The sequence below is a fragment of the Rhinolophus ferrumequinum genome, chromosome 9 (assembly GCF_004115265.2).
Source record: "Rhinolophus ferrumequinum isolate MPI-CBG mRhiFer1 chromosome 9, mRhiFer1_v1.p, whole genome shotgun sequence".
In the NCBI taxonomy this organism is placed as follows: domain Eukaryota; kingdom Metazoa; phylum Chordata; class Mammalia; order Chiroptera; family Rhinolophidae; genus Rhinolophus; species Rhinolophus ferrumequinum.
The window spans coordinates 48,766,058-48,790,514 of record NC_046292.1 but is presented as its reverse complement, the minus strand read 5'-3'; the positions used below and the strand labels follow the sequence as shown (position 1 = coordinate 48,790,514).

The 24,457-nt window shown below is 39.5% G+C and overlaps 1 protein-coding gene across 8 annotated transcripts in view; it reads right to left on the bottom strand.

Annotated features, from left to right (window-relative positions):
* Positions 1-24,457, bottom strand: part of PDE4B (phosphodiesterase 4B) — a 483,376-nt gene that overhangs the window by 29,075 nt on the left and 429,844 nt on the right. For 7 of the 8 annotated variants that reach the window (XM_033114619.1, XM_033114617.1, XM_033114616.1 and 4 more), the window contains one exon: positions 12,267-12,379. In XM_033114619.1, the coding sequence (XP_032970510.1) occupies positions 12,267-12,379 (113 nt within the window). Of the gene's footprint in view, positions 1-12,266; positions 12,380-12,981; positions 13,001-24,457 lie in introns of those variants that run through there. The other variant, XM_033114623.1, reaches the window with a different exon arrangement.

Here is a 24,457-nt window from a genome sequence, read left to right as displayed (position 1 = left end):
AATCCCTGCATGGCCCCATAACTAGTGTTCCCTCAGGCCGAGTCAAAGATCTTGGGGGAAACAGGTCATGTGGCTAGGTTTGAAAAGCAATGGTCAAAACAGAAAAATCTCAGGTGGCCAGATGGCTCAGTTGGTTAGAGCGCGAGCTCTCAAAAACAAGGTTGCCAGTTCAAGTCCTGCATGGGGTGATGGGCTGTGCCCCTGCAATTAAAAAGACCGAAAAAAAGTCTGGACTTGGAGCTGAGCTGCGCCCTCCACAACTAGATTGAAGTCCAACGATTTGGAGCCAATGGGCCCTGCAGAAACACACTGTTCCCCAATATTCCCCAAGAAAAATTTTAAAAAAAGGAAAAGAAAACTCTCTCCTGAATTATTCCTTAATAATATCTCCTCATCCTTCATTTCCTTTATGAAAAAGAGCGCATAGTTTACTCATTTTTACCCAATATATTGGGTTTCTGTTTTTGTTTGTTTATTTTTGGCAAGGTTCTCCTATTTTAGGATTTATTCAGGACCCTAAAAGGTCGTTTTTGAAAGGCAATTTGTGACCTTCCTCAGTTTGAAATTTTTACTATGCCAGACATATAATACAGCATTAGATGATGACCTTATCTTAATACCTTAAACATACAAAAGAAGAATGTTAGTAAAAGAGAATTTTACATTACCACAATCAAAATAAAATAAATGCTCTGAAATTAACTGATTTTAAAATGTTTTAAAAATAATACTGGTAGGGAATCAAATAAATGGTGATGGAAAGAGAACTGACTCTGGGTGGTGAACACACACTGTGATATATACTGTGTTTCCCCGAAAATAAGACCTAGCTGGATCATCAGCTCTAATGTGTCTTTTGGAGCAAAAATTAATATAAGACCCGGTCTTATTTTAATATAAGACCCGCTCTTTAATATAATATAATATAATATAATATAATATAATATAAACCAGGTATAATATAATATAATACCGGATCTTATATTAATTATTGCTCCAAAAGACACATTAGAGCTGATGGTCTGGCTAGGTCTTATTTTTAGGGAAACACAGTAGATGATGTATTACAGAATTGTACACCTTAAATCTATGTAACTTGGCTAACAATTGTCACCCCAATAAAGTTTAATTAAAAATAATAATAATACGGTAAATCTTGATGAGATCTTATCAGGGAAGCTTCCATGCAATGGGTAAGAAGGATGCAAATACAGTTTGTGCAACCAGATCCAGAGTGTGTTAAAATACAGTGCGGAAAAATTCAGTGGCAGCTCACCTGACAAGAACACAAATAACGTACTGGACCTGGCCAAGAAAAACATACCCATTGCATCAATAAGCGCAGGTATATCTAAATCATTCTGACTCAGTTAGAGACTGGAGGCAACAGTAGCAATCTCAACGGATAGGAGCTGAGGCAGGAGGGCCCTGTGCCCTTCCAGGCTGGCAGATGAGTAGAATTCTGGACGGTTATATTGCCCTTTCTGGTCTATGAGTGAGATATTTAGAGCGAGAATTGAAGTCCATTTCATTCGTGACCCATCAGCAGGTCCCCTTCTCACAATCAAATGGACGTGCAAAAGTATACTGGAAATGCACATTGTCACTAGATGGTCTAAGACTGTTCCATAATTTAAATTTTTTGACAATGCTAAAGAAAATGTCCTTCTTTAATATGGATGAGGTCATTAACCAGCTTAGCATTGGTCGAAAAAATAAAAGAGGTTAATTATAGAAAATCCCCATGTCAACAAATTTTGTAAATGACCAAATCAGAGAGCTTTTGAAATAATTGCGGAGAGCTTGTCAAAATCAAATAAACCCAAAATCAACTACCAGGAACTGACAAATGTCTTCATTTGCTTTTCACTTCTCTCCTTACAGTTAAAGAGAAACAGAGCCCTGCCTCCTTGATACTTTTTAAGCCTTTGTAAGCAAATGTGGAGTCTCAAAAATTCAAACAAAATTTCAGGCCTCAAGAGCTTGCAATCTGGAGCAGACATAAATAAAACCCCAGATAACTAAAATGTTGGCTATTATATTAACTGACAAGATAGGTAAAAGCATGGTCTATAAAAATGTGATCAAAGCCATAGTAGTTAAGGCAGAGTTGCAAAAAAAGAAAGCCAACAAGTTTGGCATACTAGGAATAGTCTCCTAGTATAGGGCTTGGTGATATGTTTAAGCCAAAGGGAAGTTCTCTAGACAATGGAAAACCAAGAGAGAGAGAGGGATAAAGTCCTATATTTGATTTGTAAGTTATAATAAAATTCTTACTTATAAGCCACTTAAGTAATTCTTACTTACTTAAGCCATGTTTTCGATAGATCTTCTGATATCATGGATAGAGAGAAAGCTAGAAGACCACTGTTTCAATCAACAGAAGCCACTAAAATGTTTGTCTATTTTTTTTTGAACTCTGTCAGTTATTTTCATACACACAAATGATTTTCCTGGCTATTAAAATTATCCCCCCTTTCTAATGGAATCTCCTTTTACATATTTTTGCTTTTTAATTCAAGTCTTCTATATCTTATTCTAATAGCCAAAACACTAAGCTGTGTAACCTTCCCCCTCCCCCGAAATTGGGAATTTTCTTTTTATTTTCTACATGATATGTTAAGAATTGTTACCTCACTTGGTCCTACTTAGTTATATAAGTAATGATTAAAAATGCGTAGATACCAAAAAGCTAAAGTGAGACTATCAGGTATGTCTTAGCCGCGGAATAATTTCCTTTGATAAACATTATAACTGAGATAATCAAGTCTTTCTGTCCTTTTCCCCACATCTCCTCATTTTAAGCAATTATATTAATAGTTCAGAATTCATCAATATTTTACAACAAAATATTTGCAATATTTGCTTAACTTTGACCTCTACAAATCCTAAACCTCATCTTAAGCTCCTTTCAAAGACATAAAAATGTGTCTCTATCTGCTATAAATGAGGTTTGTTTGATTTTAAATGATTATAAGGCATTAATTACATTGATATTTTATCTAAATATAGAGCTGCCAACACTATTGAACCCAACTCCAAGATGTTGGTAATATAACTGAAAAATCCAGAAATCATATTTGAGTTGTGAGAATTTGGCATAATCTGGGTTACTAGACAGAAACATTCTAAGGTGTAGGGAGAGGGCCAAACTGAGATCACCGTCTCGATTTTAACATCCTAAGCTAAGTAGCAGAGAGAATCCAAGCACTGACTATTTTTCACCAGTTGGTAAAACTCTCCAATTTTACCACCTTGAGTTTCAGAGAGAGGAAAGGAAGCAATACGAAGAAGTTGAGGACAGTTATACGGATCACGGGATTTTTACTACTCAAACTTTGTCATTGGGGTTAGTGGAAAAGCAAATAACTATCAAGAGCATTAAAATCCTTTAATCCATTAATTCCATTTGTGGGGATCTAACCTAAGGAAAGAATCAGATTGCTTTTGTAAAATGAGATTTATTTTTCCTGCAGTTAGATAGATAGATAGATAGATAGATAGATAGATAGATAGATAGATAGATATGGATAGATATAGGTAGATAGATATCTATGTCTATATAAGTCATACGGTATATTTAATTCAGAAAATAAAACAGCAAAAAATGAAGAAAAACAACCAATTGAAAGCAACTCATTCCAACTATTTTGATCACAAAACTTTCAGGAATGCTAAATTAGTTCTCCTTGGTTGAAATGATTCAGTCATGTAGTTTTTACTCAAGAAAGGTAAATGGATGATGAGGAGGTTAAAAATCAATGCAAATGAAGGAGGGGATGCTCCCTGTCTTTCCTAAGCTGCATCACCCTTTTGCTGAAGAGGACTAGCAAGCTAAATTTGTAGTTAGACCTGTATTTTAGGCCCCAATTCTTCACTAGTTAACCTTATGACTCTGGAGAAGTCATGTCATAATAAAATTAATTTTTATTTACATTGTGTTTTATATTTTAAAAAGATCTTTGGAGTACATTAGGTATTTAATCCTCAGTTTTTATAATCCTCCTTTATAAAATGAAGTTTTCAAATAGATCATAGCTAAGGCTCCCTTTTGGGGTTAAAGTTCTGGGATTTTGTCTAAGGCAACTATATGAGACTAGCTAGAAAGAATATATTTAGATCTTTTTGGTTTGATTTATCAACTTTCACCATCCTCACTGACCAATGACCTTAGATATTTGCCAAATTAACACTTCACTTTGCCTTGTCTGATCAGTTGTAGCACACAACCTATATGACTGAGTTGAAAAGATAACTTCTCGTCTTACTCTTTTCTTTCCAAAATAACTATTTAAAATTTATCTTTTCAGATAGCAAAACCTCTTGTGCTAAACCTAAATTTTTTAAATTGGTTTAGTTACTTTTACTTCCTATCTGTACTCAAATTTCATTTTTAAAATTGCTGAAGTTTATAACATTATGCACTAGGCTGTTAGCAAAGAATGAAGGGAAGTTGGCCTTTGAAAGGTTTTAATGATCATTTTTATAATTGCCATATTTTGAAGAGCTAAAAAAAAAGATGTAATTGAACCATGAAGATGAATTTTGTTTTCAATAAATTCACTAAATTTCAATCTCTGAAGGCTTTAGGTTAGAAAAGCGGTTATCTTTTAAAATTGCAAGCAATTAGCAGAAGGAAACATGACTGATCAACAGCATTCCGTGATTGATAGCTTTTAAACTACTCCATAAAGAGGAAAAGATTATTAGACACTTCCCAAAACAGAAACAAAAGAAACAGGAGTTTTACTGTCTTCTTCATTTCTAAATAACTGAACAGTCTTTTCTTTGTGGAAACACTTGGCTACTTTAAAGTAAATCAAACAAAGGAAGTTACAGTAAAATATCCAGGAGACTAAACAGTTTGGCACGGGTTGAGGGAAACATCACGTACAAATGGGCAAGGCAGAGGGGCCTGCAGGTCCCTGAAAAATGCTTAAGAGGAGGCATGTGCAGTGATGCACATCAACAATTAGCACAGTGTCTTCAAGAATATGACTCTATTGACTGTAGCACCAGGTTGCCCTGGCATCCTCTGGTTTGGTGGTAAGTCCTGGCTTCCACAGAGCTGAGCTATCCCCACTTGCTGAGCACACTTTTACTTAGAAGTAAAATGTTTGGGGAGAATAGTACAAGAGTAAGTTCCACCCTGGGCTTTTCTTTCATTGATAACAGTGGCTTAGATTTTGGGTGGCTTTTAGACTGGGACATAGTCTAAAAGGAAATAAAAGACAAGAAAGAAGTACGAAAAAATGTAAAACAAATTTTTTTTGCATTAGTATATTGTAATTCTATTTTTCAAAGCTAGTGTTCTAGAATTATATTTGACATTCTAAACATAATTATCGGATTTTTTTTCATGTGGAAAGGCTCCCCTTAAAATGACTTATTTATCAGATTTTAAGAATATAATGTGCTCCCTTATCAGCTAGCCAGAGGCAACAATCAAAGATAATGTTACCTTACTTCATTCCTGCTTATTAGTTAGAGATTTGCTCACTTGGGGGATTTTCAAGTGAGCTGGCGGAAAGATTGGACTAAATGGATTAGAAATAAATGAAGGAAATGGCTGTGTAAATACTAATGCAAAATATTTAAATTAAGCAAAATAGATTACATTTCAAATTTATTACAAAGCACTAGACAATGCTCAAAATCTTCGATTTGTTAAGTTTTCATAGGACTAGAACTTGGAATACTGAATTGCACTCTTAATAATACAACTCTATTTTTATCATAGAAAGAGTAACTGAAATAATGCCAGATAAGAACAGCTTAATCTTCTCTTTCATCTTTGTTTGAAGGCAAAGTCCAAGGAAGACAGTCTGCATGTTACTTCTAGGAAATTTCCCTATATTAATTATTGTCACGGAAGCATCATTCTTCTATTTTATTTTCATGTTGCGTGCATTAGAAAAGACATAGTATATGATGAAATTGTCCCAATTTTTTGAATGATAATAAATTCAGAAAAAAAAAAAAGAACAACCTCTTTATTTCTTTTTATTTTGGAGGTTGGGTAAAAAGGGAATTTGAGGGTAGGTTAAGGTCCTTTAAACAAAACTTTACTGTCTTATGCTAGGCCATGTTATAGAATTTTGGGAAACAAATAGCCTTGAATTTAACAAACTGATCCATAATAGGCAGCAGATTAGTTTAACATTGTTATTTACAATTTATGAGTGCTTAACCATCATTTTCTGTAACTATGGTTATTCTTTCCCCTCTTCTTGCTTCCCAGCCAAGAAGACTAAGCTTAAGGTGATTAATGGTTGGTCTCACTGCACATTAGGATTTTAAATAAAATCTAATGAATGAGGGCCAGAGTGCAAAGAATAAGACCTCCCCAGAAGCCACAACAAAATTCCCTTATAAGAGATATTAAATACCTCTATATTTCTATACTTATCTACCCCCTTGTGATCACTGATGGTGAAGACAGCCTGGGTGTGAATCCTGGCTCTCTAGGCAATTTATTTCAAGTCTGTAAGCCTCATTTTACTCGTCTGTAAAACAGGGTAATAGTACCTATTTCAAAGGGTTTCTGTGAGTATTAATGACAGAATGCAGGTAAGGAGCTTGGCACAATGTCTGCACACATAGTATACACCTGTAAACATAGGTTGGTTGTTCACTATTATTATCCTATCAATAAATGCAAGAGCTGAAGGAGACCATGAAGATAGGATTCTCCAATTATCTTGTTTTGCAGATAAAAAAAGGCAAAGATACAAAATTATTTCACTGTTTAAGATAACACACCTAAATTGAGGCAGGGCTGGAACTCAGACTCATGGCTTATTCCCTGGCTCTTTTCACTTTGCTGCCTCCAGTTCTACATAAATCTGAGCACTAAAAAGGTCAAAATATGTGTGAGTTCCCTCACTTGGCTGTCAATACTGATTTTCATCCTATTCTGCTTTCTAATCCAGGGTCACCTCTAACATTCGTGAGGCCATACACCATAAGTGGAAAATATATCAAGATGTAAATTGAGCTACTTCCAATACTCCTACCTTGAAAGACATCCTTTCTTAGCAGCTTGGAAGGCCAGATTGAATTTAGAATTCTTGAATTCCTTGGATATGACAGTGCAAGGGGATCTACCTCCTGGACCACACCCAGCCCTATTCTTTCTCGCTGACCTAACACTACCTGGGACCCCGTATATGGGCTTTCGTAGGCCCTCTGCTACAGCCTGTAAGTCCGAGCTCCTCCCACATAACTCTCAATAGCTGAATGTTGCCTCTTGTCTTCTCCTTGGACCTAAGGATATACACTCATGCAGCACGCCCCGGAAAGGGGCATATCCAGGCCCCTGGAAATGGATTCAAAGCCATTTAGGCAGAGAACTTGGGAGTCCAATGGATACAATGTGGTCTGGAGAAGGGAGCACAACTGCTCCCTTGGCCTGGAAGACTCCTCGCCTCTTGGAGTCGAGGGTAGCTAGAAGCAGACCAGGCTGGGGCACAGGGCCGGGAAAAGGACCCCTCTTGCCCTAAGGGTGGTACTGCTCTAATTATATCATTTAATTTTAGGCAAGAGTGAAATTAATCCCTTTCAGTAGTTGGTCACCCGCCTATCATCTTCCTGACAGAGTTCTAAGATGACTCTCTTGACCAATAAGATCTATTTCCTTTCAGTTCTGCTGGGTCCAACATTTCCCATACTCACTGATTATTCAATTAGCTAGAGAATGACGCAGCCAACTTTAGGGCAATCAGTCTATCATGATCACATTCAAGTGTTACACAGCTTGGGCTCCAGGTGGATCCAGGTTGGTACAATTGTATGACTTCATTCTTTTCCACCCAAGAGCACAGGCAATTAGATTCCTTTATGTTCAGTACGCCAGGAGGACCACCCTTGAACAACCAGCAAAATAAATGTACACAGCCCGGGCGACTCCCTTCCCCTGTGATGATGGTGTCTGTAGCTGAGTTCATGATGCCTTCAGAGAAAAAGGACCTACTATCTACCATTCCTATCTTATAGATTTCCTTAGCAAACGTTTACTGAAGTGCTAGAGCCAGAAGCTTCATTGTAAAGAGAGTACTGATATTATTCAAGACTGTTCTTTTAAACAATAGAACATCCATTTTCCTAACTGGGCTCAAACCTTTGCAGCATTCATAAAATAGTCCTAGGGCAAAGCTAGTCTAGAAAGAAAAGGATTGTGGAAGGTGTTAGGACAGTGACAAGTTGCTTGTACACAGCTCCTTACTGAACACCATAGCATGTTCTTCCTTAGGAAAACATTCCACACGTTGTGTATGAATGACCCCTTTGACATTTTTTCACCCGAAAATTTTAGGCAAGTAACTCTGTCTCTCAGTAAAAGCTCCCTCTTGATCATCAGTCCCCACTACGCCTCACTGGCTTTGTTCTGTGTTGGTCCTTGCTCAGCCACTGTTGTTGCAACTCTGTACTTTTCTGACTGTCTGTCAGGAAGGAGACAGGAAATTCTAGTCACCCTCACAGCAGCTGCGCCATTCCTCCTATCCTCCTCCAATGACGTCGATTGGCTTTGGTGACACGAGGTCAGGAACTGAGCCCCAGTGAAGGTCAGGAAGATAGGTCAGTGTTTATGCCTGTTGGGCTGGGGATCCTGCTGAGGCTATTTGGTTTCTTCCTTTCTATACTGTTTCTCTTTCCGTTCCTCTTTTTATACTGCAGAGCCAAAGCATCCTGTTTTCAAAACATCTGACTGTTTTGCCACTGAGAAACTCATGCTCTGATGCTTTTCACTGAAGTGTAAAACAATTCTTCTAATTCAGGAGGTGACAAAGTTGAAACACCAAAATTAATGAACAAATCTATGAAGGCAATCTGTCATTAAAGAAAACAGTTCTAACGCATCTAACTGAACTTGGGCTGTTGAGAAAAGGGTCACTAGATATCCTTTCCCTCTTGAAAAACAAAGTCATTGCCTCATAAAACTCCCACTTAGTTTATTCCACCTTGCTGAAATTCTTGGGGGGAAATAATCTATGACATTAACCCACCTGACTTCATGTTTCTTTATAATTCTAGGATTCCATTTGGCCTGTGGCCAGCATTAAGAAATGAGAAAGTTGGGGGCCAAGAAAACTATGTTTTTATAAATCACAGAAACAGTTCCTTATCTGTAACTCTCTGGGCTCTGAAGCACACTTGGGAAAGCCAGTTTTACTCTTTAAGTCACAATTTTCTTCAAAATGTGAAAGAGTTAAGAAAGAACAACAAAGAAAGAAAGAAAAAAAGGAACACACAACCCTACCCAGATGAAGCAAATATGAGAGATTGCTTGCTTTTCAAAAACTCCACTAGACACAGTCAACTCTCTACGAGCTGCGTGTAGACCTGCACATATGCAATTCCCAAACACCCCCTAAGAAAAACACTGGCTTGCTCATCACCATTCTTAAGTTCAGAAGTTGCAAACACAACTCGTCAGTCACTTAGCTGGTCAGAACTAGAGACACACAATTTTTTGCAAAGATGTAGTTGACACTATTGGTAAGTTAACGTTTATTGAACTTTTACTATACATCAGGGGCTTTGCTGAGTGCTTTTCATGCATTACATCTCATTTAATCTTCACAGCAACCCAGTGAGGTAAGTACCATTTTTATCCCTGTTTTACAGGTGAGAATAGTCTTAGAGCAGTTAAGTCAGTGGGCCAAGGTCAAGTAGCTAATAAATGATAGAGATAGGATTTGAACCATGGTCTTTTGACTCCAAAGCCCATACTTTTTACATACTGCTCTACAGAACATTTTCACACGCACTTTCAAGTCTGTATCTCAGAGCTTTGCCGTGCCTCCTTTGTTCAGTTAGGGTAAGAAAAGGATGCCCAAAAAAGACTGCACAGTAATGATGACGATGATGACAACTACACTTTTAAACAGCAACTTGGATAGAACGCTCCAATAATTTCAACAACATTTAAAATCGAATGTGAAATTTTATTTTTAATCACAGATAACTCAGTTCCCCAGAAATTAATAGAGATCAATTTCTTTTTGGTGGCCACAAAAATATTCTCATTACATTATATGTGCCATGGATTAAACATTACCTGAGACAATTATCTGGATAATCAAGACTTTGGGGGTGAAAAAGCAGCTAAGTCCAAAGAGTGAGATCTTTTTAAAAATTGACGTTGACTTCAGCTGTCAGCTGGATATTATTCATCCACTGGATAATTGCTTTGCCCTACAACCTTTCCACTGTAGACTCAGAAGATAGGTGAGGCTGAATGCCTTCTACTTAAACTTAAGCTAAGTGCGTCAGAATTAAGGTTTAGCCCTTTCTTTAGGGTTAGCTCTATTCAACTTTCATTGGTTTCTGCACGTGACACCATAAAGGAGGAGCGGAAGCCTGAAGTGATTGGAATTCTTACCAGGACCTACACTATCTCTGGTGTGAGCCTTATTAACTATGACCCCGAATACAAACAATTTTAAATAAATTTGCGATATAGACAATGACTAGTTTTACCATTCCAGACACAAACCTAGTTAGAATCTACAACATAGCAACACTCAAAATGAAAAATAATAGCAATTCGCAGTTTCTCAATGAGTATTCTTTCCGCCACACTAAAGTTAGTTGCCTTTGTTACTTAGTGACTCCAGAAGAAAGTTCAGCATGTCCTTGATGGTGAAAGCTGCTGAAAAGCTACCTCCAAATATTGGATCTACATCTTGTATGGGTATCAATGATCACAAAATACACAGAACAGAGTGTCTGTTGATGTTGGAAAGTAAACTGAAGCAAGTGTGAAACACTTTCTACGTGGAGTCCCAAGGTGGTTTGGAGAAGTTAAGCAGTTAAGCCCTCCCCACGGGGAGGCAATTGGTTGAGATTTACAACAGTCTGGAAAATCCCAGAATTTAGACTTCAGCTTAAAATAGTTAAGCCTCAGACATTTTCTCTTTTTTTCCGACTTGAATATGAATTAAAATGTGAGAAAGAGACTTATTATTGCTATTATTGTTATTTTGCCCATCACTAACCAAAACACAAAGACTAAGAAGAGTTCCCCACCCCCCCCACCCAGGACCTCCTAAGGAGGCAATGCTTCCTCTGCTCAGATCCTTTGAGCAGGAGCCAGCCGGCAAGCCTTGCCAGGAAGGTGGTACTTTAACCCCAGGAAAAAGGGAGGAGGGACCCACATTCGCTAGTGCACCTCCTGGGCTGGAAAAGGCAAGCAGGCAGGTGTGGAGCAAAATCTCTTCCCAAGCCCCAGAACCATAAGACAGTAAGACAACACCTCAAGCTAGTCTGAACGGCGATTCTGAAAATGTGTGCTTATGAGGGTATAATGTTAAGGCTGTACACACACACACACACACACACACACACACACACACACGGGCAAAATACAAACAAAAAGCAACAACTCTTACTACATAAATTAGCCCTCTAAATCCATGTGTTAATTAAACAAATAACATAATGATAGATAATTAACGCTCTTCAACACTAAGTTTTATCTGAGGATTGTAAATAAAACCATTTCTTTGCAGTATGAGTGGACATTTATTTCAAATGATTCCACTTTGAAAAGCAGCAAACTTTTAAGAAAAAAACTTTATCTTTTTGGAGACAAAGTATTCTCTCTCTCTCTCTCTCTCTCTCTTTCCTCTTTCTCTTTCTTTCTTTCTTTTTCTTTCTTTTTTTTCAATCATAGCCATGTCCGCATCACAAAATAAATGTTAGAAAATCCCAGAATATCCTTCTGAGAAGAATTTCAGAATTTATGAAACTTCAGGGCAAACCATTCTCTCCATTGATACATATGGAGGTCACATTATTTTCTTCATATATATCTATATATGTATATATATCCATATCTATCTATCTATCTATCTATCTCAAACATTTGATTGCAATGCCATATTTTACACATTTTACCCTACGAATTCATTCAGGTTTTATCCTCCTGATAATTGTTTTTAAAAAGGCATTTTCATTTGTATAGCGATTTGTATACTTTATAAACACCTCTCAACTTAAACATATTCCGAGCTACATCAAGAAGAAAGAAGTTTGGTTTCTGGGAATTAAAGCGTACTGAGGATTGTAAACTTTACTGTAGAATCAAGATACAAACCAAGTGTGGCACTTGGGGCCAGACTCTTCTGAGGCAGAGCAACAAACCTATTCTCACAGTCAGTCCGTCACATCCCTGGGGTGCACCTCTGTTGCAGACAGAGGCCAGGGGAGCCCGGAGAACCAAGCGTGGTCACATCTTAATGAATAAAACGGTCATCTCTTACCTTGTTAGAAGCCATCTCACTGACAGAGCGATAGGTCTGAATGGTCTCTAGCTGGTCTAAGCACCAGTCCAATTCCTCCAGCGTTTCCATTGCTAATTTTTGATAAGAGTCTTCTGCAAACAAACACACAGATATGTAGTTAGGCTGGAGCGGCTGCAGGCTGCCCATAGCCAAGTCACTGTCGCCGCCGCTGCTGATTCCGGCGCTACTGAAGGTGGCCCCGTGCTCCTTCATTATTTGCGCGCCGACTCCTTCCTTCCAGCTCTCTCCACCAGGAGAACAAATCACCGCGGTGCTCTCTGCCGGGGATGCCTGGTGCCAAGTTTTCACCCCCACTCCTGGATGAGGTGTCTGTGATCCACCAAGAAACTTCCTCTGAGGAAGAAGGCGGGGAACCGTCTCTTATAAGCTCATCTGCATACATGTGTCCTAAAACTAAAGGCAGAAGCAGTGAGTTTTCTCAGGCTCGGTCTGCCTTAGTCATCCTGGGGCTCTTTAGGGTGTGTGATGTCATTTCTGAGTGCTTGCTGTTGAGAGGAGAAATGAGGAAAGCATTTTCTAATTTTGCTGTTCTCCTAAATGAAACGTACAGTTGAATAGTTGGGGGTGGGGGTGGGGGTGGGGGTGACTGAGAGTTTCATTGGAAGGCTATGCAGCCATTCATTCTCGGGAACGTGTACAAGTTGGATTAACTTTTAATTCAGCAAACACTGACCAGCATAGGCTATTCCTTTCCTCTTCTGAATTTCTCCTTTAAATAGAGGCAAAATGAGGTCTCCCTGATAAGACTTCAGTCTAAGAGAAACTGTCTGGAGTTTTATATGAACAAGTTTATTGGGCTGGGAGTCCTGCAGCTCTTGTTATACCAAACAAAGCTAAAACTTCTCTTCTGCAACTGCCAGGATCACAGGGAAATTCTGAACCGGACTTTCAGGTGGAGCCAGATGTGAACGCTGCAGATTTTCGTTTTGATTAAAGCCGGGGGCTCTGCTTTGTCGCTGTAGGAATCTAGACGTTCTGGAAATATTTCTCAGTGGTCCATTCAAAACAAGATTGTTTTTAAGATCATATTTTTGCTGGACAATAAAACTCTTGTTAAGTGTTCACAACATGTCATTCCATACTCAAAAGTTTGTGAGTCTAAACTAATACTCAAGGTTATTGACTTAAGAACCCCTATGTTAATAAACACTGAAATAATTTTATAAATGCTAGATGGATTAATGATGCTACAGACAGTTATAAAAATCTGCCAGACTCTCCTGCATACATGATTGATTTTGAGGGGAACGGCATCCATTAACTCTGCCAGGCTTTCTGGAATGCAAGCAATAGGCACTAATAAAATTGAAAATCTTGTATGGAATTCTATGATGAAGAAAAAAACTACACACATTCCTGTCAGATTTAGGATACATTTTTCATATGTTCATACAGAAACTCTAGGGAGATCACATAGCCTTTTATCATTTTTTTGAATAAATTTATGTGTAGCACTCATACTTAACGCAGAAAGGGGAATAAACAAAAGAGTGATTCCAAGTAACTGGAATCACTTGGGCACAGACATATATCTCAAAGAATAGGTGATTTGTTTATCCCCCAAATATGCCTTCACTTCAGCATAAACAGGGGTTAAAATTCAATATCCTGTATGTCATACTTAAAAAACCACAAAACCACTAGAGATGACTTCCTCCATTTTTTTCACCCTCCTCAAAAATGTGAAGACAAGAATCGAGGTGCTTTTTAGTACCACTCATTTCCAGCCAGACTTGCATGTTCCTTCCCTCCTTTCTTCCTCTTTGAGTGTGCAATGCTGTTTCACCATGAAGACTCTCCCCACTTACTCTCTAGTGTGTCCAAAACATCCCCTTGCTTCCTGTTTCCTTCCAAAGAGGAGTCCTTTCCAAAGGAAGCTGTTCTTGAAGTGACAGAACCCTCCCGTCTTCATTCCAGGCCTCTCCAAAAAGAAAACGTCCAACCACTTCCCAACTACTCAGGCTTTACTACCTTGGTATTTTCCACATCACAACCTGCGGTTCTTGGTAACTAAGATCAGACATTCACTAGGGATGGTGGGGAGTAAGCGACGTGCTCCGAGCCCTTTAAACAGGCTGATATGCACAATTACTGTAAGAGGATAGATCACATTTCTCCTTCAGGAAGAGGAAAAGGGGATCCGATTTCCACTCAACCTGACAAAGGAAATACAGTAATTATAGCAACAAAAGCACGAAGAAGTAGGAGGACACTTCAAAATCCAATTAAGTCTTACCGCCACAGCTCATTCATTGTCTATTACTCAGAACAGGCACAAACATACGTGCTCCTAGAGTTGATATAATACTGAGAGGTCAGTGACTGGCCAACACGTGTGACAGGACCTTACTTCACTGCCCTCCCTTCTCTGGTCAGCCACAATCGTTTTTAAGTGAAAAATGTTTTGAAGTTAATGAGGATTTGTTCCTTCCCAGATTCTGTTTTCATTGTTTATTATTATTATTTTTTTATTAGTTTCAGGCATACAGAACAACACAGTGATCAGACATTTACATAACTCACAAAGTGATAATCCCAACAAGTCTACTACCCACCTGACACTGTACATAGTTATTAGAACATTATTGACTATATTCCCCATGCTGCACTACACAGCCCTGCAACTACTTTTTTTTTTTAAATTATAGTTGTCATTCAATATTATTTTGTATTAGCTTCAGATGTACAGCATAGTGGTCAGACAGCTACATAATTTATGAAGTGGTTCCCCCCAAGAAGCCTACTACCCGTCTGACACTATGCATACTTTTAAAAATGCTATTGACTGTATCCCCCATACTGTACTTCATCCCTGTGACTCTCCTGTAACTACCAATTTGTATTTCTTAATCCCTTCACCTTTCTCACCCAGCCACCGTAAACCCCTCCCATCTAGTAACCATCACTTTCCCAGATTCTTAATACGGAATGAAGACTTTCTTTGTGTCCCATTTTAGACCCTTCGTATCACAGTAACTAAAGCAAGAGGGACAGATGTCAGAGTGGGCGAAGTATGGGGGCATCAAAACCCTGCTTATTATGGGCACAGCCAAAGGAAAGAACAAGAGCAGCTCAGGACTGACCTTCACACTATAACATCGTAACGCTAGCACCAGATCCAGGGCTTGGTACCTAGCAGATACTCAGTAAGTACTTGGAGGATGGAAACCAAAGTGCTTGCCCAAGCAGCCTGCAAATACTTGGACACCTAGAGGCTGAATGGAACTTCTGTAGCCATGTGGAAAGAGCATCAGCTTTGAAGTAAGACTCACACATTTTGACTCTCTCTTCAACCAGTTACCGTGTGATCCTGGACCTCAATTTCCTACATCTTAAAATAAAGATATGAATATTTGTCTCACAAAGTGATAATGGGATTAAATGAGATAAATATATAAAGCGTCTGGTATGCAGCCAGTTCTTCGTAGGGGATCCATACATAGGAATATAATTATTAACGGCAGTCCAGGTAACCCAAAAGACTGGCATTCGGGGGTGGAGAGGAATAGGAAAGGAGATAGCAGAATTGCGTATTCAACAAGGGGTTTTATAACCAGAATCAGCTACATAATTTGCAGGGCCCAGTACAAAATGAAAAGGCAGGACCCCTTGTTGTGAAGGCAGGAAAAAAGGCTGTTAAAGGCAGTCAAGTATGATGCTGTTCCTTTCTTCTGGAGTCTCTCTCTCTGTCTCATGACATATCACGGTGATGTTTTTGTTTCTTAAACTTTTAATTTTAAAATAGTTCTAGATTAACAGAAAAGCTGCAAAGGTTGTGTAGAGAGTTCCTACATATCCCACTTCCAGGTTTCCTTATTGTTAACATCTCACATTATTATTGCACATTTGTCACTATCAATGAATGGCACAGTGTCTTTTATTTACTCTTTCATGTCACATTCCCTCAGGCCTGGGGATACCATGAGAAGAATGCAGACCCTCACTGGACTCCTGAGGCGCTGCATCCTATGACTCAGGGCACACGCCCAGCTCACCAGTTGCTAGGGTATCCCTACCTGCCTGCCCGCCAGCTGCCAGACTGATATGCTGTGCCCCAGCCAGGAGCAGGCGCAGTGAAAGCCAGACATTTCCATAGTACCAATGCTCCAATCCAAAGCAGACAGACGACCCTTAAGGGTACTAAAACCTCTGCGCTTGAATGTACTCGATCCCTGGATCAGGGGTGGACAACAGGCTTACCCCCGCCAAGACATGGTCGCTGTCTACCATGTTATATCCTTGCCAACCTAGGGCAGGGAGGGCTGCTACCGTGCCCCGCGCCCGAGACATTGCAAGGTACACATGCACTCTTTGCACCTACACCTAGGCCCCTAATGAGAACGGATGCGAGCTGATGGGTGAGGGCAGGGAGAAGGATGCTGGTTGAGTCCTGGGGCACCAGGGATGAGGGGAATGTGTGGTGGAGAACATGTCCAGGGAAGGCAGGCAGGTGGCAGGCGATGGAACAGCACGTGAGCCAAGGCTCTAAGCCACTGGAGTATACTCCGTTGTCCCATCAGACTTCACTTAAAAATCATTTAGAAATCAAAGGTAAACTTATGACGAGTTTCAAGACAGCGACTACGAGATGCCTGTGAGGATGGGGCCTGTGCAGCTGCCCAGGTTACATGAATATGATGCTGGTCCTGTTTCTTGTCTTACCAAAGTGGCTCTGAAAAGGAGCTGCTTAGTACCACAGAAGCAGGTCTGCAGGGGCTAAGAGCAGGTAATGGAATGGTGTATGGTCATGGCGTTAACTCTATTTGTCAAAAATTTCCAGAGGGAAGAAGGAGCAGGGACAACCAACCTCCCTTCTATTTCTTCCTTCTTTCCTTCTCACTCCAACAAGAACAGCAAAGGAAGATTTACTTCCTCCTACAGATCTGGTAGGTATTGCATTTGACCCTGAGAAACAGGAAGAGAGAATGGATGAAAAATTATAATTAATATTAATCTGGTAATAATATGTGGCATTCATATAGCTCTTTTCTCAAGGGAGTTCCAAGCACACTACTCATTAATCCTTGCAACACACCTGTGTAGCAGACACTGAAGAGGTATGACTAGCTTTAATTTACCTTAAGGCTCCAGCTGAGAAGTCAGAGGTTACATTACTAGAGCAAGATTCCTTGCAAGACCACATCTTGGTCTAAGAAACAGAGGATTTAGCTCAGTGCTGAAAATGCACGTATTCCCCAAAATGCTGCATTTCAAAATGACATGTTGCCCTTGGGTCTTTTCTATGAAGATTGTGTAATTGCTTTCCTACATGTTGTCATTTCCTGAGTCTCTTCCCTTTTCTGATGCACCTAACAGCCAATAGCAACAGGAGGCTGCACAGTATTTACTCAGAAGACCTCGTAGGTTCTGGTCCTGCATCTTGCTTCAGTGCATGACTTCAGGCAAGTTACCTAAGTTTGTTGCGACTAAATTTTTTTCTGTAAACTGAGGGAAAGAAAAATACCATATTCTCACAGGGAGGGCAGAATAGGAGCATACACACAAAATCAGACCGTAAATATTTTAAGTATGTGTATTTGGTAAACATTTCATTTATTATTATAGATGGGATAGAGGCACATTATAGAAATTTACAAAATTACAGAGAAGCAAAACTTTGAAATGATAAAATTGTCACATTTTACCAAGCAGAGATCCCTATCCCTAACTCCTCTGTGTAGATTCTTTCATGCATGTTTGTGCATGTGTACATCCATATGTATATAATCAAAATGAGATCATATTATACAAACTCTTGCATAACATCCTTTTTTTTTTTTTCAATTATCTGCCCCTTTTTCACTCCAGCTAATTCTTAGGTCATATTCTAATTTCCCTAGCTTTTTCACGCCAATCCAGTTGAAATGTATGTGTTAGCAGAGAGGTGTTGGGAAGGAGAGACCTACAGAAAGGTGACAGCAAAGGGTCATGGGAAACCTGGGCCTGGCCACCAATAGCTAGCTGCTCATAGTTTAAGAACATGGAACAAGATTTCAGCAGTTACGAAATCAGCACCCCAGCTGGTAACAGACCTCAGATGGCCCCATACTTTGTGGAGGAAACTGTGATCGTATGACCCCCACTGCTCTTTGTGACAGTGGGAACAGAGGCCCTTTACATACCTGTGTCATTTAGTTTTGAAACCCTAAGTACCACCGTTCTTAATACAGATGAGAAAATTGAGGTGCAGAGAGGCAAGTGGCCTCTTCCAAATCACACATATTAGCAAGGGAAACCATCACACTACACCCCAAATATAAATTTTCTATAAATTATATCTAAAGGCATCCTTTACTGAAGTATGATTGACATATAAAAAAATCTGTGCATATTTAATGTATACATCTGGATGAGTTTGAAGATAAATATACACCTGTGAAACTGTCACCATAAACAGTATCATAAACTTTACCATCACTTCTAAAAGTTTCCTTCCTTCTTTTTGTGTGTGTGTATCATAATAACAGTAAACATAAGATCTGCCCTTGTAACAAATGTTTACATATACAATACAGTATTAACTGTAGGTACCATGCTGTATAGTAGGTCTCCAGGGCTTATTCATCTTATGTATCTGAAACAATTACCCTTTGACCGACACCTCCCCAAACCCCCTTCGCCTAACCCCTGGTAACTAGTATTTTACTCTCAGCTTCTATGAGTTTGATTGTTTTAGACTCCTAATAAAAGGAGTTATTCTAAATGCAATTTTAACATAGGTCTGTATATGAGAAACAGAGCAGTCAAGTTTTCCCCACTTTCTACCCAAAGACAGTGCATAGAAAAAAATGTAAACAACCTTTTGTTTAACTGTGTCACATAGTCAGACTTTCTGAGAAGACATGAGCTATTTGCAAGGCTAGCTCATGTGTGGTAGTTAAATCAATCAGAACAACTTCACAGACAACAAGGACGAATTTCATAAACATAAACGTCAAGCAAAAGAAACCAAGTATTAAAGAGCACATAAAAATATGATTCAGCTTATAGAAAGTTCAAGAGGCAAACCGAATCTATGATATTAGAATTCAACATAGTGGTTGGCTTGGAGGGTTTGGTTCTGGGAGGGGACTTGAGGGGGCCTGTTTTGAGGCTGACAATGAGCCATTAGGTTGGTGCAAAAATAATTGTGGTTTTTGCAATTATTTGTAACTTTTTTAACTGCAATTACTTTTGCACCAACCTAGTATTTCTGGGCCTGGGTACTGGTTACGTGGGTGTGCTAATTTTACCAAAATTCACTGATCTATGCTTGTGATTGGTGTCCTTTTCTCTGTTTGATTTTCCGTGCAGACTTTCAACAGACAGTCCCATCTAGGGAAAGCCCAGTTTAAAACACAAAGAGCAGGAGTTCTAAAAACATTTCCTTCCCTTTTGTTGAACTATAGCAATGAGTGTCAACAGAGTTTGAGTAAATCTCACCCAGCTGAAAAATACCCCCCAAGAGACATTGGCTTTGTTATTGCATACACCACAATGCTCCTATAACTCAGAATTGAGTTGAACACATTGCAGTCTGACCCAACTGTTTCTAAATCCTGACTCTGCTATTTATTTGCTAGCAGAGTGGCCTTAGACAAGGTAAGTAGCCTGGCTGTGCCTCCATGTCTTGACCTGTAAAACAGGAAGATAGCATGAACTAGTTATGAGAAGTCCTAGCGTGAATTAATGCATGCCCAGGTGCAATGCCTGGCACATGTCAGGAACTTTTTCCTTGCCCCGCTCCCCACCTCTCTCTCTCTTTAGTCCTGGTCACTTTCTTGAGGGTAGATTGCCACATACTTGATAGGTGAGATGGGTGGAGTTTGGCTCCGCTCCTAGGGAGGAGAGCGCATGTAAGGTGGCCATGAAATCCTAAAGTCTCCCTCCAAGTGCATGCCCTCAGATAGGCAACGGCCTCTTGCTTAGGTTCGAGTTGGTTGGTTTTCCCTTCTGAAATATAGACCTGGCCTAATATATTATTCTGCTTTCACCAAATCCTGATTGACATGCCAAATTAGTGCACCTCCAGACGTGGAGAATCGTACAAGAAAGCTATTTGTTCATTCATTCATTCCACAAAAATACAGGGTCTACTCTGTGCCAAGCCTGCTGCTGGGTGCTGGGTTACAGCAATGAACAGGACGCATTAGTACGGCCCATTGCACTGAATGATTATATGGGAAATCCCTTCCCTGTTTTCCAAAATGCCGGTCTGTGAAGCTGGATAGCCTTTCAGCTTCCTCCCCTGTCCTGTCCCCCACCGCACGCTTGTACAGTGCCTTTGTGAAATTACAAAAATGTGCCCTCTCTTGGCAGACAGCTTAGGAAGAAAGCATGGGAAGTGACGCATGGGCTGAATTTCAGCTCCCCTCACCTGGCGGAGTAACTTTGATCAGCACCCGAACTACACGGTGACCTTCTGCAATGGCCCGGTGACCCACAGATGTGGGAGCAAACTAGCCGGAACATATCCCCGGCATGACTGGGAGGGCTCCAAAAAGCGGGGCTCAGAACGGGGCTCATGGCAAAACCTGCACTTTTAACCTCAAAATAAAGCAACCCCTTGATATTGAAAGGAAAACATCCCAAGACTTTCCCTACCTCTTAATTTGCGAACATCATTAAACAACTAAAATAATATTAAATAAGCCTCCATAAAATAACCCCCAATTTTAATTTGGTAGACTAATTATGACCTTTAAATACAGTTTTTGTTTTTGTAGATAAAATCTTCTAAAGCAAAGGCTCCATGGGGAAAATAATATTAAGAAGTCCTTGATGGGAAAACTAAAAAACCCCTCTTCTGATCCTTGGAAATGAGAAGGGTGTATTAGTTGGATTCTCTACATTAGGACTCTAGCTTTATCCATCAACTTGTAGCCCTGCAGATGCCCTCACTAGACTTGGCCGTGGTGGAGTTGGCATGTTTATTTCTTTCCTCTGGTCTTCTTCACAGTACAATTAGTATTTGTTAAAATGTAAAATAATTTCATATATATGGAAATCAGCCTCTTTATTTAAAGGTATTGCTTGGGGCTATTGGCCTATTTATTTACTAGTTTTGGTTATGATTTTTCCCCCCTGTTGTTAGCAATAGTTTTTCTTTTCCTCCTAAGTTATTATGTGCAAAATACATATTTTCTTTTGATGAATATTTGGTAAATGAAATACACCTCTGTTACAATGCAACATTTCAAAAAGCATGTTATTTTAACCTTAAGTAAAACATTCTTCAAACAAATCACAGGAACTGGAGAATACTTAGACACTCTGTAACACAATTCTTCCCACAGGCAGTTTGTAAGCCCGATGTGCCTTTCTTTAGGCAGAACTTTGTTAATGTGTCTTTATAAATGTGGAACTTTGCAATTGCACATGACAGGGATTTCACTCTGGGTGGATTCACTGAAGAAGAGGTTCACTGCCCTCAAGGGAAATAGTGAAATGTAGGTCATTTTGATGCCAATCTCCTTAGCAAATTCCTCTAACTCTGCAAGTTAAAAAAAAAACAAAACAAAAGTCCAATCACAACTAGTTTTTGTATATATAACTTGACATTTTACCAAGTACTTTCACTTGCAGATCTCATTTTTTTCCTTGAAAAATAAACCTCATAGATAGAAATTATTATGATGATGACATGCATTTTCCATTATGCATGTGAGAAAATTGAAGCTTGGAGATATTTAATGATTTGCTCAAGGTCATCTGATGAGAGAGAGAGAGAGAGAGAGAGAGAAGAGAAGAGAAGGGAAGGGAAGGGAAGGGAAGGGAAGGGAAGGGAAGGGAAGGGAAGGGAAGGGAAGGGAAGGGAAGGGAAGAGGGAGGGAGGGAAGGAAAGGGAGGAGAGGAGAGATGAGAGGTTGAAAGGAGGAGAGAGGAGAAGGAAGGGAAAAATGGAGGAGGAAGGGAGAGATCCTAAGTTTTCTGATTCTAAATTCCATGATCTTTTTTGCTAAGCCACGGGGCCTGTTATAAACAAATGGTCCAAGTTTCTCTTTCTTTCACCCAGACAGGTTTAGACAAGGCAAAACTATGTGTTTCCTGTGCCAGCCTCACAGCCCTCTTTCCTTTTGCTCTACCTCCAGCTCTTTCAGTGTCCTTACTGTTAAGAAAACCTGCTCTTCAGAAGGACTCTGACTTGGGCATTTACTCACTAACGGGAATCTGCATTCATTCAGTAAATAACATGTACCACCAGTGTGGAAGGGTGCTCAAGGAACTTAATTATCCACCTGTGCTGGTGTTCAACAGCAATACCACAAGAAACAGAGGACCCAAAAATCTGAGAAGCGGGGATGTGATAGAGTTTGGGGAAGGCCTACCTTGGAAAGTTATGAGATTCGAATGAATAAGAATTGGGTATAAAGAGGGAGGAAAGCATCCTAGACAGGAGCAAGGAACATCAGGTGTGCTCAGTGAGCTGAGAGCAAGCAGTCCATGTGGCAGGAATAAGGGGGAGAGAGAGAAAGAGAGAGAGAGAGAGAGAGGGAGAGAGAGAGAGAGAGAGAGAGAGAGACTGATACAAGAAGTGTAGGTCAGATCATATACCCCCATGGCAGGCCATGAAAAGAACCTTGGAGTTTATTCTGGAAACAATGGGAAAACTTTCTGGAGCCTTATCAAAGGAATGGCCTAGCCAAACTCGCATTTTAAAATTATCACACTAGCTGCAGTTTGAATAATGAACTTGAAGGAACAAATGAATGAATGGTTGCAAGGTGGCTCACTAAAGAGTATTGAAAAGCTTGGGATCTGGAGGAAAACATACATGAGTTTGATTTCTGGCTCTGCCATTTATTTTATTAACAGTGTGAATCTGGCCAAGTTACTTAATTTTTCTACGTCTTAATTTACTTATCTCTAAAACAGGGGTATACATATCTTCTCCATGGGGATGGCATGAGGATTAAATGAAGTAGTCCATATCAAAACACTTTAGTCTAATTCACAGCATCACAATGAGAAGTCAGAGACCAATGAATTCACTTACAGAGAGCAGTCATTTACTGGAAGTTTCTCATGTTTTCTGGTTATTACGTGCTCCATGACGTGGGAGATCAAACTCGAATCATCAGATTCCTTGGTAAGCATGAAAGCAGAGCAGGGGAGTAGCTGGATGATTTAAGTGGCTGCTTTCCTCAAGCCTGATATATTCAGCTCCACTGCTGAGGTGGACTGTAGTTCTCCCTGTTCAGACATTTCCATCTGCCTTCCCAACTCTGTTCACGTGGTTAACAATTACTCATCTTTTAGGATTTGGCCTAGACTCATCTCCTTTACAAAGCTTTCTACATATTGTAAGGTTGGATTAAGCTCCTTTTCTCGAACCTCCCGCCAAACCACGTTCAGTCCTCTATTTCCAACTGACTGTATTTCATCAAAATTATCTCTCTCAGTTTATCTCACCCATTACATAGTAATCTTCTTGAGGGCAGGGAACATATCTTTTTGGCTGCTCTTTTATGCAACACAGTATCCGTTACTTAGTTGAGGCTCAAAAATTATGGTTCAAAATGCTGACTTGCCCAACATATCAATAGATGGGATATTGATTACCAAAACGGAATGCAGCCTTTGTTACTAAATAGTATTAGATAAACAATGTCAGGAATGTTTGTCCTGGTTCGTTTTTTAGTAGTCTCCAAAAAAACCACCTTCTTTTTGCTAATCTGTTCAATGTTACCACCATTAATGAGCATTACACGTCTTTTGCATTCATACCTTGATTAGATTTCTAGACTGGCTAGTTTTAATATGGGGGACATTCTGTCTATCAACAGGATTTCTGCAAAATCAGATGCACAGTTTGTTATCTAACTCTCATCAAATAGCTGTACTTAGGCACTTTACAGCAGGTCTCCAAGCACTAAGACATACTAGAATCCGAAACAGATTTTGACAATTGTCATATGAAATATACAAGCAATGTTCAGAGATACCACAAGTAGATAAAGGAAAAGGAGATCAGGATAGATTTGCAAGCTGGGTAAAGTAGAAGGGATGGGATTTTGAGAGATGAAAAAAGTGAGGTCAGGCAATACACTGCATGAATAAAGGTATGAAATTAGAAACGTGTCACACCATTTAGTCCCGTTGAAGGAGAACAAATATAACAGACTTATTTGGTTAGAACACTGGATTTCAGTAAAGGAGTAGAGTGGAAT